Source organism: Amblyomma americanum, chromosome 6 (genome assembly GCF_052857255.1).
Source record: "Amblyomma americanum isolate KBUSLIRL-KWMA chromosome 6, ASM5285725v1, whole genome shotgun sequence".
Classification (NCBI taxonomy): domain Eukaryota; kingdom Metazoa; phylum Arthropoda; class Arachnida; order Ixodida; family Ixodidae; genus Amblyomma; species Amblyomma americanum.
Genome location: NC_135502.1, coordinates 59344027 through 59356750, shown reverse-complemented (window position 1 = coordinate 59356750; position 12724 = coordinate 59344027). Strand labels below are relative to the sequence as shown.

The following is a 12724-nucleotide window of genomic DNA, read 5'->3' as shown; positions in this document are numbered from 1 at the left end:
ACTGCTTTGCGACCACTTCTAAAGTTCGACAAACATCGGTCGCTAAACACCGCATTGTAGTGGATGAAGGCGAGAGGCCTATACAACACCACCCCTATCGAGTGTTTGCGAAAGAACGGGAGGTGATTCGGAGGCAGGTTGAGGAAATGCTCCGCGACGAGGTTATCCAGCCGTCAACAAGCCCGTGGGCTTCGCCCGTTGTGCTGGTCGCCAAGAAGGATGGCACTCTCCGATTCTGCGTCGACTATCGTCGCCTCAACAAGATTACTAAAAAGGACGTTTATCCGTTGCCCCGAATTGATGACTCGTTCGATCGCCTGCGTCATGCCCGATACTTTTCCTCTCTTGATCTACGCAGTGGGTACTGGCAGATCGAAGTCGATGAACGTGACCGTGAAAAGACCGCGTTCATAACGCCTGACGGTTTGTACGAATTCAAGGTGCTCCCCTTTGGCCTGTGTACCGCTCCTGCCACCTTTCAAAGAATGATGGACACTGTCCTGGTTGGCCTCAAATGGCAGTCGTGTCTCGTCTATCTTGATGATGTGGTTATTTTCGCTGCGACCTACGAAGAACATCTCAAACGCTTGAGTGCAGTATTGACGGCCATCCGATCAGCCGGTCTATATCTAAAACCCGAAAAATGCCACTTCGCGTACCAACGGCTTAAGTTTTTGGGCCATGTTGTGACACCTGAGGGTGTCAGCCCCGACCCCGACAAGACGGCTGCTGTAGCTGCGTTCCCGACTCCCGCTGATAAGCGTGCTGTGCGCCGGTTTCTTGGCCTCTGCGCATATTACCGACGCTTCGTGCAAGACTTCTCCAGGCTGGCTGAGCCTGTCACACGGCTGACAAAAGACGGTCAGCCTTTCGTCTGGGCACAGGAACAGCAGGACGCCTTCGAAAAGCTCCGCAAACGCCTACAAACAACGCCCATTCTTGCCCATTTTGACGAGGCGGCGGATACAGAACTTCACACCGATGCCAGCAACATTGGCCTCGGTGCAGTCCTCGTCCAGTGGCAAGATGGTGTTGAGCGTGTGATTGCTTACGGAAGCCGCACGCTGTCTCGGTCCGAGGCCAATTACTCAACCACTGAAAAGGAGTGCCTAGCTGTTGTGTGGGCGATAACGAAGTTCCGGCCCTACTTGTATGGTCGCCCGTTTCGGGTCGTGAGTGACCACCACTCACTGTGCTGGCTCGCGAATCTTAAAGACCCCTCGGGCCGGCTAGCTCGTTGGAGCCTTCGCTTGCAAGAATTTGATGTAACAGTTGTCTACAAGTCGGGCAACAAACACAGCGATGCAGACTGCTTGTCCCGTGCTCCTATCCCGTCCAGCTCTGATGACCTCGAAGATGACCCCCTCTTTATTGGTGCTCTGACCACGTCCGACCTCGCTCAACACCAGAGGGACGACACGGAATTGCGGCCACTCATCGATTATCTTGAGGGTACCGCCTCGTTACCGCCTCGTCTATTCGCGCGTGGCTTGTCGTCGTTTTGCTTGCGAGATGGCGTCCTCTACAAACGAAATTACGCCCCGACGGACTCTGGTTACCTGCTCGTGGTTCCAACGGCGCTCCGCACTGACGTTTTGCAGGCATGCCACGACGAGCTTCCTTCCGGCCACCTCGGGTTTTCTCGAACGATGGCACGAGTTCGTCACCGTTATTACTGGCCCAGGCTTTCTGCGACTGTCAAGCGTTATGTACGTACTTGCCGCGAGTGTCAACGTCGGAAGAAACCACCTTTCAAGCCGGCTGGCTTGCTCCAACCCATTGCTCCGCCGAGAATTCCTTTCCACCAAGTCGGCATGGACTTACTGGGCCCATTTCCCACGTCATCATTGGGTAACCGGTATATTGTGGTTGCCACCGACTACCTCACCCGGTATTGTAAGACGAAAGCCCTTCCCCGCGCCACTGCTGCTGAAATTGCTGACTTTTTCATTATCAGCCTAGTCCTTCGCCATGGCGCCCCTTATGTTGTTTTAACTGACCGAGGCACAGCGTTCACGTCCACGCTTACTCAGGAAATTATGCGGCTCAGTGGCACAAGTCATCGTAAGACCTCAGCTTACCATCCTCAAACCAACGGCCTAACCGAGCGCCTCAATAAGACTATCGCTGATATGATTTCTATGTACGTCGACGACGACCATAAGAACTGGGACGAAATCCTTCCGTACGTCACGTTTGCCTACAATACTGCCCTTCAAGAGACGACGGGGTTCACGCCATTTCGTTTGGTACACGGTCGTGAAGTCGTGACTATGTTGGACACGATGTTGTTGCCCGATATTGCCCGCCCATCCATTGCCGACGCTGATGCATTCGTTCGCCATGCAGAGGCTGCCCGCCGGCTGGCTCGGCAACGAACCTGCGTGCGGCAAGAAGTCGATGCTCACCGCTATAACCTCCGTCACCGCGAAGTCATTTTCCAGCCTGGCGATCAAGTGTGGGTTTGGAGCCCCATCCGTCTGCGCGGTCGCTCCGAGAAGCTTTTGCGCCGTTACTTCGGCCCCTACGAGGTACTCCGCCAACTCAGCGACGTTACGTATGAAGTGCGCCCGCAAGGGAGTGTTCGTTCTTCCAGACGCCCGCCGACATCCGAAATTGTGCACGTCGCAAGACTCAAGCCATACCATGCCCGCTAGGACAACTCTCACCACGTTCGGTGCCTGGGATTCTGTTAACACCAACACGTGGCTCCCCCTCACTGTCAGGCATCGAGTCGATGCCTTTCCAGAGGGGAGGGGCAATGCCGCACTTAGTTTAGCCATCACGCTACCGGCTCCCCCCTACGGTCTGTCTTCGACCTTTGTCGCGCGCCGGACTTCGTCCTCTTCTGCTCGGTGCTAGGCCCTGCCGGCTACGCTCTGCGCAGTGTGCTCGCCAGGTACTGTTCTGCCAGGGATTGAACGTCCTACCGGCGTCCGTGACAATATATATATATATATATATATATATATATATATATATATATATATATATATATATATATATATATATATATATATATATATATATATATATATATATATATATATATATATATATTCGGTGAAAGAAAAGCAAGGGGGCGGAGCACAGCCATCATCACTTAAATGTTCATTCCGGAGGAGGCGAAAAGTCTTCAGCTTTGGGGTTTTGTGTATTCGTACATGCACGATTAAATAAAAATACGCCCTTCACAGCCTCAGTTTTATTTTGCTTATACGAGACTGTTTTAGTCGATCTCTAGGTACGCTGGAAGCAGTGGAACACAGGCAAGCATTCTATCTAAATGACAGCAGCCCCTCCTGTGTGTGTCGGTACTCTTGTGTGGTGGGCCGAAAAAGAAAATTTAGACCAGTGCAGTATTGGTCTCCAGACAGTCCAGTCGATGTTTTTAACAGCATTACTGGTGAACCCATGGTCTCCAGCGAATTAAATTTTCGACTTTAGAGTGCGGGCAGCCCGCAGCTTATTTTACCGCATGTCATTGTTCCACCCCTAGTACGTCTCTTAAGGATATTCATCGCGAACAAAACCTTCCGGAAAGAACAAGAAGGAAAAAGGGCAACAGACAGTGCATTTCTCGAGCCAAATATAAGAATGAGCTAACTTTCCATGGCGATGCATATAGAGCTGGGCGGAGACTTTCGCTGGCTGCGGAACACCATGTGATTATCCACTGCAGTGTCTGCCAGTCTAGATGCTACATAGAGAGAACACAGTATTATAAATTGTCTGAGGAACTGACGAAGCAAACAGGACGGCCTTGCTTATGTGCTCACGAAGAGAGAGAATAAATAAATAGAGGGAAGGGTAACAACACACAGGGCTCAATATACTACCCATGTAAAATAGAGAGAGAGAGAGAGAGAGAGAGAGAGAGAGAGAGAGAGAGAGAGAGAGAGAGAGAGAGAGAGAGAGAGAGAGAGAGAGAGAGAGAGAGAGAGAGAGATCAGAATAGGCGAGCTGCTGCTCGCAAAGAACGTGCGTGCGACTGCGGCTTCCGCTCTCGCTTGAACCAAGTGCAGTGAGCGCGATGCGACGCAACGCTCTGTGGAGGTTACGCCAAAGGTTAAGCTAGAAGGTCGGCCAGTGAGACTGACGGAGAAAGACACCTTTGAATGCATCGAGGTTGAGAAATGAAACCGGATTCTTTCTCTCTAATTTACACTGAGACAACACGTTGAGCGTAGTGCGCTTCTTCTGGAGCGGCAATAATTGACATGCTGAGCACATCTTGCAATGTACGCGTATGCAGTGTTTCGTCCCCATCAGCATGAAGAGCGCGTGTTTGCTTTCTTCCGCATTTATTTTCGTTAGAATCGCAGAACATAGTGCTGTGTGAGCACACGGTAGCAATATGACACCACCTGCCATTTTGCAGCACGTGGTTGACATTCGTGTAATATCCTTCTCCCGAAGCTGACCGTCCAAATTATGAACAAACACAAACCGTGGGCCCGTGAGACGGCCACGTGTTTGCACTTCACTCTCCTTTGGTGCCCTTGTTATGTACGCTGTCAGGCTCACCCCGACAGTCCATTTAGGAGGTAGGGGGGAACGGCAAAGAAAATGCTGTTTTAAATGATGAGCATTCGCAGGTATTCGGAAGCCGTCTCTTAGCGGCCTAACGTTTCATTTCGGTTCTGTTTCATTTGCTCTCGTGCCATTGGTCGCTGCATCCGGTGACATAGCCCGGGAAGAAGGGAGAGCGGGATGACGTCATGCCGGTCGAGGCAGAAACACACCCATGATGCCTTTTATATACAAACGTGTCGTACGCCCATGCCGTACTCGCAGACAGGCACGGACGCCGAAGAATAACAGAGCACTTGTTGGACGTGCCCGACGAGCCTCGTCTGCGCTCCTTTCGTCTGAGGGGGAAAAACAAAAACAAAAAGAAACAAACTGTGCACTGGTTGTGCGGAGAATTGACGGAACATGTTCCCTGTGACGAAAAGAAAGTATGCTAATGCAACACGCTATAAGCTGCCGTTGCAGGCCTAACCCATAACCGCAACTTGCCAGCGTGCAGTTCAGCGCCATCGCCCGTCACTTCGGGCTTAGTATAGAATTTCGCTGATGCGCATTCGGTAGTTGATTATTGACAGCAAACCTGCAGAACCATCGTACTTCACAGAAATTCGCCCAATAAAAAATTGCACTCCCATGGCGGATGACACGAAGCAGCAAAGATCGATTCCTGAAGCAAACTGCTGGAAACCCGCTCCCAAACTTCTTCGATTGACCGCGGACTACAGTAACTCAAATGCGTATTCCCATTGTGAAGCAACATTCACGTACTCTGCGGACGTGGACTGCAGTAAATGTAGCAAGCTGCGGCCTTGCGACTGTGCAGCCGCGAAATGCCTAAATGGAATGTCAAGTACGTGCATATTCTAGTTTCGCTGAGGCCGCCGCGGTGGCTGAGTGGTTATGGCGCTCGGCTGCTGGCCCGAAAGACGCGGGTTCGATTCCGGCCGCGGCGGTCGAATTTCAATGGAGGCGAAATTCTAGAGGCCCGTGTAGTGTGCGATGTCAGTGCACGTTGAAGAACTCCAGGTTGTCGAAATTTCCGGAGCCCTTCACTACGGCGTCCCTCATAGCCTGAGTCGCTTTGGGACGTTAAATCATAAATCAAATCATAAATCAAATCTAGTTTCGCTGATGCGGTCATTCACGGACCCGGTGCGAACGTAGGCATGGAGTGTGCTCAGCTTTCTTACGTAATGCGGAATGCGGGATTTAACGCCCCTACACGACACCTGGGCAACGAGGGACGCCGCGTAGTGGAGGGCTTTGGATTAATTCGGACGTAGCCGGGGTTCTTTAAGGTGCGCTGATCTCGCACAGCGCAGGACATTTTTGCATTTGGCTCCATCGAAATGCGGCCGCCGTGACCGTGATTGCATCCCGAAACCTTTGCATCAGCAACCGAACACCAAAGGCACTGAGCGTTAGTGGCGGGCCTCGGCTTCCTCCTGTTCGCTCCGGAACAGTGCTTTAACGCGCCAATGCGGGACGTTTACAACACAATGCATTACCTTCTTTTCTAGACGTGTATAGCAGTGCATTGTATAGCGCGTCTCACGGCGTGCCAATGGGCATTGGTCAAATATTGGTCAAGGGTAGGAGAAGCAAGACCACAGTGCACTGCTGGAGTATTTATTTGTTTATTCACTGTACTAACCTAGAGGCCTTAGACAACACAACTGTAACGAAATAAATGAAATGATACAGAGCTACACAAAAGCACAGCAGTTGAAAAGTGGAGAAATAGCATGGGCTAAGTTACAAAACAGAAAGATTGGCCGCGGCGCTTGCATCGTTCTTGTAGGCCGTTCTCGAGTCGGCGTTCACACCGGCCTCTTTGTTCGTCCGCATATGCACCGTCTTTGTTGACGGCAACCCTAAAAGAATCCCCGCAACCGGACAGAGCCGAGTATGCGGGCACGATGCACGTCCTCACCTCTGACCTCTGGGCAGCTGTACAAACATGGAAGCGGGTTGCGACCCCATCTGCACTCGCCGTCCAGCACACTTATACGTCCCTCTCGTGACAGCTGCTTGTAGAGCTTGTCAGGTACGGCGGCTGTTAACACCGTTCCCCACACGAGCGGTCAAAACCAGAACGACGCGATCGCTATTCAGAGTATAGGCGTCAAGACTGCCCACTCTGATTACCCGTCAATCTTGATCACGGCGATTCTGAGTCGGCGCTGTTTAAGTATACGTACGCACCGGTTTAGCTGATTCGCGATGAGGATGAATTTGCACACACAGGGGGCGGGCTGCGAGAAAGAGAAGCGACCGCACAGCGAGTGCAGAAAAAGCGCGCGAACCGTGACGAGCAGCGCGGCTTCTGCATGCGGGTTGTCTGAAGGCGTTTGTCCGAAAAAGCGCGCGCGCTATTCCCCCCTCCCTACGTCCGGGTCTGCATGTACTACGGCGCGTGCGTTAGAGCGCGCGCCCTTCCTCCACGCCTGAAGGACGCGTGAGTGGCGTGGGACACGGTCATGCCCAGCCGGAGTACAGTCTGCGCCCCCTCCATATTTAGCAGCCATCGGCGCGTCGGCGCTCTTTCGACCCGGCCTACTTCTGCAAACCGCAGGCACTGGTTGTCGGAGAACATATCCTCCTCATCCTTCTTATCGCGGGAGCTCCTCTCCTACCCACGCCCCCAGTAATAAAAATCGCCGTGAACCAGCGCTGTGCGCGTTTGGGAATCATATCAGATAGAGCAGGAGTTCTGTTACACTAAAGTCTACCATGACGGCGAGTGTAGTAAAGCAGCAGCAAAAAGCGAGGCATGCTCTTAGCATATGTTTACACTGGTAGCGATAGTCGGCGGTAAAAATATCCGACTTCATTTTTCTCCGTGCCTCAGTGGCTGTGGCGTTCGGCTGCTGAATCAAGGGCCGCCGCATTTCGATGGGGACAAACGCAAAAATGAAAACACGCTCGTGCAAGAACCATTTTATCAGCGGCATTCCGCTACGGCGCCTCTTATAGTCCACGCGTAGGTTTGTAACGGTAAACTTTACATATCCACCCATACTCATTAAACTTCTTTCTTGCTTGGCCTTCGTACTTTCTAGCCCCTAAACAGAAACTCCATGTATGCCGGTGCATCTGCTCTGTTTCACAATTCTCAGGCACTGAAGCCGTAGCTACAGCCAGCCAATCAGGTGGGGTCGAATGCCCAAAGCTACTCACGTGATCGGCCAGTCCGTGATTTTTTTCTGCACCTTAGCTTCGCATGTTGGAGAATCGTAGTAGACTACTATATCGGGTTCGGAGTAACCATCACGTTTCCCCTCTCTACACGTTACCCTTGCTCTCTAAAGAGCATGCTCCATCGTGAGGACTAGCAGTCAGTGCTGGATGTAATAAAGACCTCAGCTAATCACCCATTCTAACGACGTGCCCTTGCTAGGCTCCTTCCGCACGGGCTGGACAACATTCCGACGTCAGTGCGCTTGAAAAAAAAAACTTGTTTTTTACATAGCTGGCAAACAAATACTTGGGATTTGCTGCTGGACATAACTAGCCACGAACTGTGATGGACACCATCCGCGTCATGTTGTTGCTTCGTACTTAGCTTGCGGTAAAGTATGCCCATCAATCCGATCACTACGAATGCAAGGCGTACAGGTTAATGAATGACTACGCATGTCGCAAGCACTGTGCATTTAGATTCTGGTACAATTTCATAGTTCAGCTGCCGCGGTGGCTCACTGGTTAATTCCGGAGCTCGGCTGCTGACCCGAAAGACGCGGGTGCGATCCTGGCCGTGGCGGCCGCATTTCGATGGAGGCGAAATGCTAGAGGCCCGTGTGCCGTGCGATGTCAGTGCACGTTAAAGAACTCCAGGTAGTCGAAATTAGTATCCGCAGCCCTCCACTATGGTGTCATCATCATCATCATTTATTGATCCCTTAAGGACCCTTCACAGGGTATTACATAAATGGGGGGGGGGCACGTTGAAAGAGGTTGAAAAAAAAGAACAAATTTAGTAAAACGCATATATAAACATACAATGAGGGGGGCAATTAGGACAACGAATACAATCAGTAACATCAAATGAGAACACAACTAAAACAGTTAAAAAAGTCAATCGAGTAGAGAAGGGGATTTACATAGCTTGAGTCCCCATAACTTGAGTCACTTTGTGACGTTAAACACCCTTAAATCATAAACCGTAAACCAGTTCGGCCGTTCGTACGACTGGAAGCTTGTTTGCGTGCTTTGCTTGTCTAATACTGACCGCGCCATCTACCCTGCGCAGCTGACGTGGGCCGACCTGGCGGTGACGTTCTCATGCGTGCAGCTGCTTCAGCGCTTCCACGGGGCCCTGGACAGCCACGCGCAGCTGAAGGCGCACTACGAGCGTGTCAGCACCCTGCCCGTGGTGCGGGCCTTCCTCGACCAGCAGCAGGCGGTGGCCTAGAGACTGTGCTCGACAGGTGCCACGCGCGATATGGCGCACAAGTACAGACGCTGGGGGGAAGACAGGTGTAAAAGAGCACTTTGTAAAGATGAAAAAGAAAACTTTCACGCAACAACTACTAGACTGTAAAATGCCGCTGTGCTGGTGGTATAGTTTTCGAATCATCACTGACGGTCCTGTGACTAGTGTTGACAGGTCTTGAAGTGACAGCGTGAGCATGCAATGTCCATTACTACTTCGGCTCTGGTGTTCGTGAAACATGATGGTTGAACGTTTAATGAATACGTGGGTTCGTATCGTCTCAAGAAACTGACGAAATAAGCGGTTCCTTGCACTTTGAACCCTGTAGCTGTCGAGTGTAGCGCTTATGGGATAAAACTCCCAAGGCCGGAAGTCCTTGTCATACGCCGATGTTCGATCGCATTCGATGCAGCGAAGTTCTCACGGGGCATTTTTGTATTAAGGTGTAGAGCTCATGCTTGCAGTGCGGCGATCCACTGAATGTAGTGCACCACCTTTTGCGTACTCTGAAAACTTATGGGACTTAGAGATTAGGGAAGCAATCAGTTTTTGCAGCGTCAAGCTGCATAACTTAGGTAATTTAGTCAACAAAGCAGACAACAAAGCAGAAGTCTTGTGCTTTCCGTCTGGTATAGTAGCTAATTTTGACATTAGCTAAACTGCCGTTTAGTGCGACATTAGACGTGTGTTTTTAGCGCCTAGGGCTGAACAAGTGGCATACATTGAACTGTCTTCAAAGACAGATGCAGAAGGAACTTATACAAAAGAGACACAGAGCAGCGCTTGAAGCGTGCTGCGGGTCGTGAAGGGACCAAATGAGCATGCGTGCGTCAGTCGTATTTTTGAGGCACTTGTCACTTACAACAGGTGTTTGTACTCCAGCTATCGGAACTTTCCAAAGTACTCGCTTGGGACATTCTTACATTATTTCAAGAACAGCGACGCCAACGACTGCGTGCTCCAAAAGCGCATCCGCGTACTCGTCCGATGGTGCATAGTTGGGCATATGCACGTACGTTGCGCACTGAGCACCGATAAACCTTTGCCGTTCGGAACGGGCCTTCGCAGTTCAGCTTTCAGGGGGGGGGGGGCACCAATGCCGGTGACCAAGGAACACCGGGAACCGCCCACGTGGGCTGTTGTCTTTGAAGCAGCGTGACCCGATGCATCGGTTAGGCGCAGAAGGATTTCTCGTAACCCCTTTCCTTCTAATACATGAATTTCTGCTTGCCAGTGAACTGAACGTCAGTTTAACACTGTGCAGTCCATTATACCTTCGGTATTTCGAAGCAATCACTGCAGCCCCGTCGCCACTTGCTGAGAGAAGGGTTTCCGTAATTTGCATTCCGACCTTTCTTCACCGTTTCGCTGTTCCACACGCACGAGAACCCGATAAGCTATGCGTACTTTCGAAGCCACGATGACAACTGATGTATGGCGATAATGTCACTGGTAACTCGAAAGTCTGTCACTTCGGGGTCTGTGCCGTGCCCCTTGTATACCATTTCATAAAGAAAGTTTCCATATCACAGCGGTTTTATAGTGACTGTCTCCGGCGGCTTTCACGGTCGTAGAACGTCATTTCTCGACGAGCCTATATGTGTCCAGAGTCGTGAAGAAAGGTCTTTTCTGTTCGTAACTGTAGCGAGGTTTTGTAACTTGTCTACGCGAATAGTGGACACGGCGCTACACCGAGTTAATCACTGGCAGACTCGCTTTTCTAACAAAGGTTCAGACTTTGTTGACGTTTTCTGTGTTAATTGACTCCCGTAACGGGTGAATTTAGGGGTCATTCTTGAAGGGGGCAGCCGGCGAGAGGGGGGCTGAAGGGGTTCTATCTGAATCATGCATTTCTCGGTATTCATCGGAAAAATGAGGTTCAGCATGGTTCACTTATGTAAAATTTCTCGCTAAAAATAAAAAAGTACTCCCCTGATTCGCCTACTGAAAGCGCTCAGAATGGGCTTGCATGCTTTCTCTAAGTGTTTTGTGCATGCCAGCCCGGGTCGGCATAACACATAACGCAGCATCCAGAAGAGTGATTATTGGCCGAAGAACAGATCCGAAGCGAAGGGACATCACTGATTTTTATCACACGCGCTTTATTCGGTGGTAGCAAAAACGTCGAAATTTTTACCGTATTTTTTTGCAGCAGTTGACGATAACTGTATGTAAGCCGCAGGAAAGAGCGCTGCGACAACGTTTATATATACAGTGCACTAGCAAGATGTATACAGTGCAGGAGTTAAAACTTTTGTCCAGTTTCTAGTGGCATGGTATGGAATGTTTGGGATTCAATATGTGTTGCTTGTTCACATTCGTACTAATTTCGCGCGAGGGTTAGTAAGTTTAATGTCAAACAGGCGAAGTTGTACATGGACAAATGGGCATCCACTAGCATAAGAATATTTGCATAGCGATCCCTGAATTAAATAGGCCTCTTAACTGAAAAAACTTGCTGTCTACTGTAGCCTGACTGTTACCTGTAAAATGCGTTTATATCATCTATTAAGTGGTTATGTGCTACCTAATCAGCGCTCCTGCAGGGGCTGGCCCGAACCCGTACTCTCCCTGTGTGACGTCAGAGTTCATAGCTTCGGCCTGCACGGTGCCTGTTCCTCAGATATCCACCAGTAACCGTGTCATGAACTGCCGTACGAGTAGTACGCGCAATTTCTTTTTTCGGTTTATAATTCGCGGCAGGTAAGCGTTCGCACTGTGGAGAGGTCAGCGTACGTTCGCGGTGGAATGTGGACGTGTGAGACCACAGCAGGAATTTACACCTGGCCGACATGTGCGTTCACAAGTCGCGTAGCATCCACGTGTAGCTTTAATAAATAGTAAAACAGTGTGCATACGCGAGTACCATTTGAAATTATGTCCCACCAACTGCGGTGGAAAACAAAGTGTCCGGAGACCGCAATGACGCGAAAACTATCTCTGGGGTAGCGTTTTCTTAGAGCTTCCGCTCTTGGTTCAGTCTGGAGTATTTGTACCAATATGGAAACAATGCATACGCAGCGGAATGAGCGTGAAAGGTGGATGTCCTGTCAACAATCGCAAGGCTTCGGGTGGTTTAAAGCGTTCCCGTATTTAAACACATTGGGGACATGGAATGACGGTAATGCTGCAATGTCAGCGAAGCGCTGCTCGACATATCTTTTTGTATCCGTACTGTGATCTTCCTGTTGACCTCATGACGACAACTTAGCTGTAAGTAAGCGCCGGACACTAAGCAGGTCACCATCTTGTTGAGCGAAATTTTGTTAGTGTGTTCCTAAAGTAAAATAAAGTTGCTCCGTCGTTGCTACGCGAATGTCAGTTTTTTCCTATATATTTATCCAAATTCAAACTTTACAGTTCAGTCGCTTGCAACACTTCGGCGGTCTTTTCACTACATGGCGTACTGCAGACGCGGAGGGCGCTGCAGTATAATTTGCGTAACACACACCAATCATCTGCGTCGGATTCAAATGTGACATCGGCCACTTATTTCTCTCAAAAGCGACATTATTCATACATTTAAACGCGTGAACGAGCCAAGCGATTTCCCGCACCAATGTGTACAGCCTTGGTCAAAAGTCTTCAGGACGCACTGTTCACTTTTGAGCCCTGCAGGTGGCTGTTCATCAGACGTTCCACATCTCCGGAGGTAGAGGAAGGGTATTGTCCCCACCCCTCCATGCTTCTTAATCTTTAGAGGTGCCGTAAGTACTCGACTACATATAGCTCAAAACCAAACTTTGTGGCCTCAAG

The 12724-nt window shown here is 50.2% G+C and overlaps 1 protein-coding gene across 1 annotated transcript in view; it reads left to right on the top strand.

Annotated features, from left to right (window-relative positions):
• The window catches only part of LOC144094734 (glutathione S-transferase 1-like), a 47262-nt gene that overhangs the window by 33598 nt on the left and 940 nt on the right, over positions 1-12724 (top strand). The window contains exon 6 of the mRNA XM_077628643.1: positions 8786-12397. Within this exon, the coding sequence (XP_077484769.1) occupies positions 8786-8947 (162 nt within the window). The 3' untranslated portion in view covers positions 8948-12397. The remainder of the gene's footprint in view (positions 1-8785; positions 12398-12724) is intronic.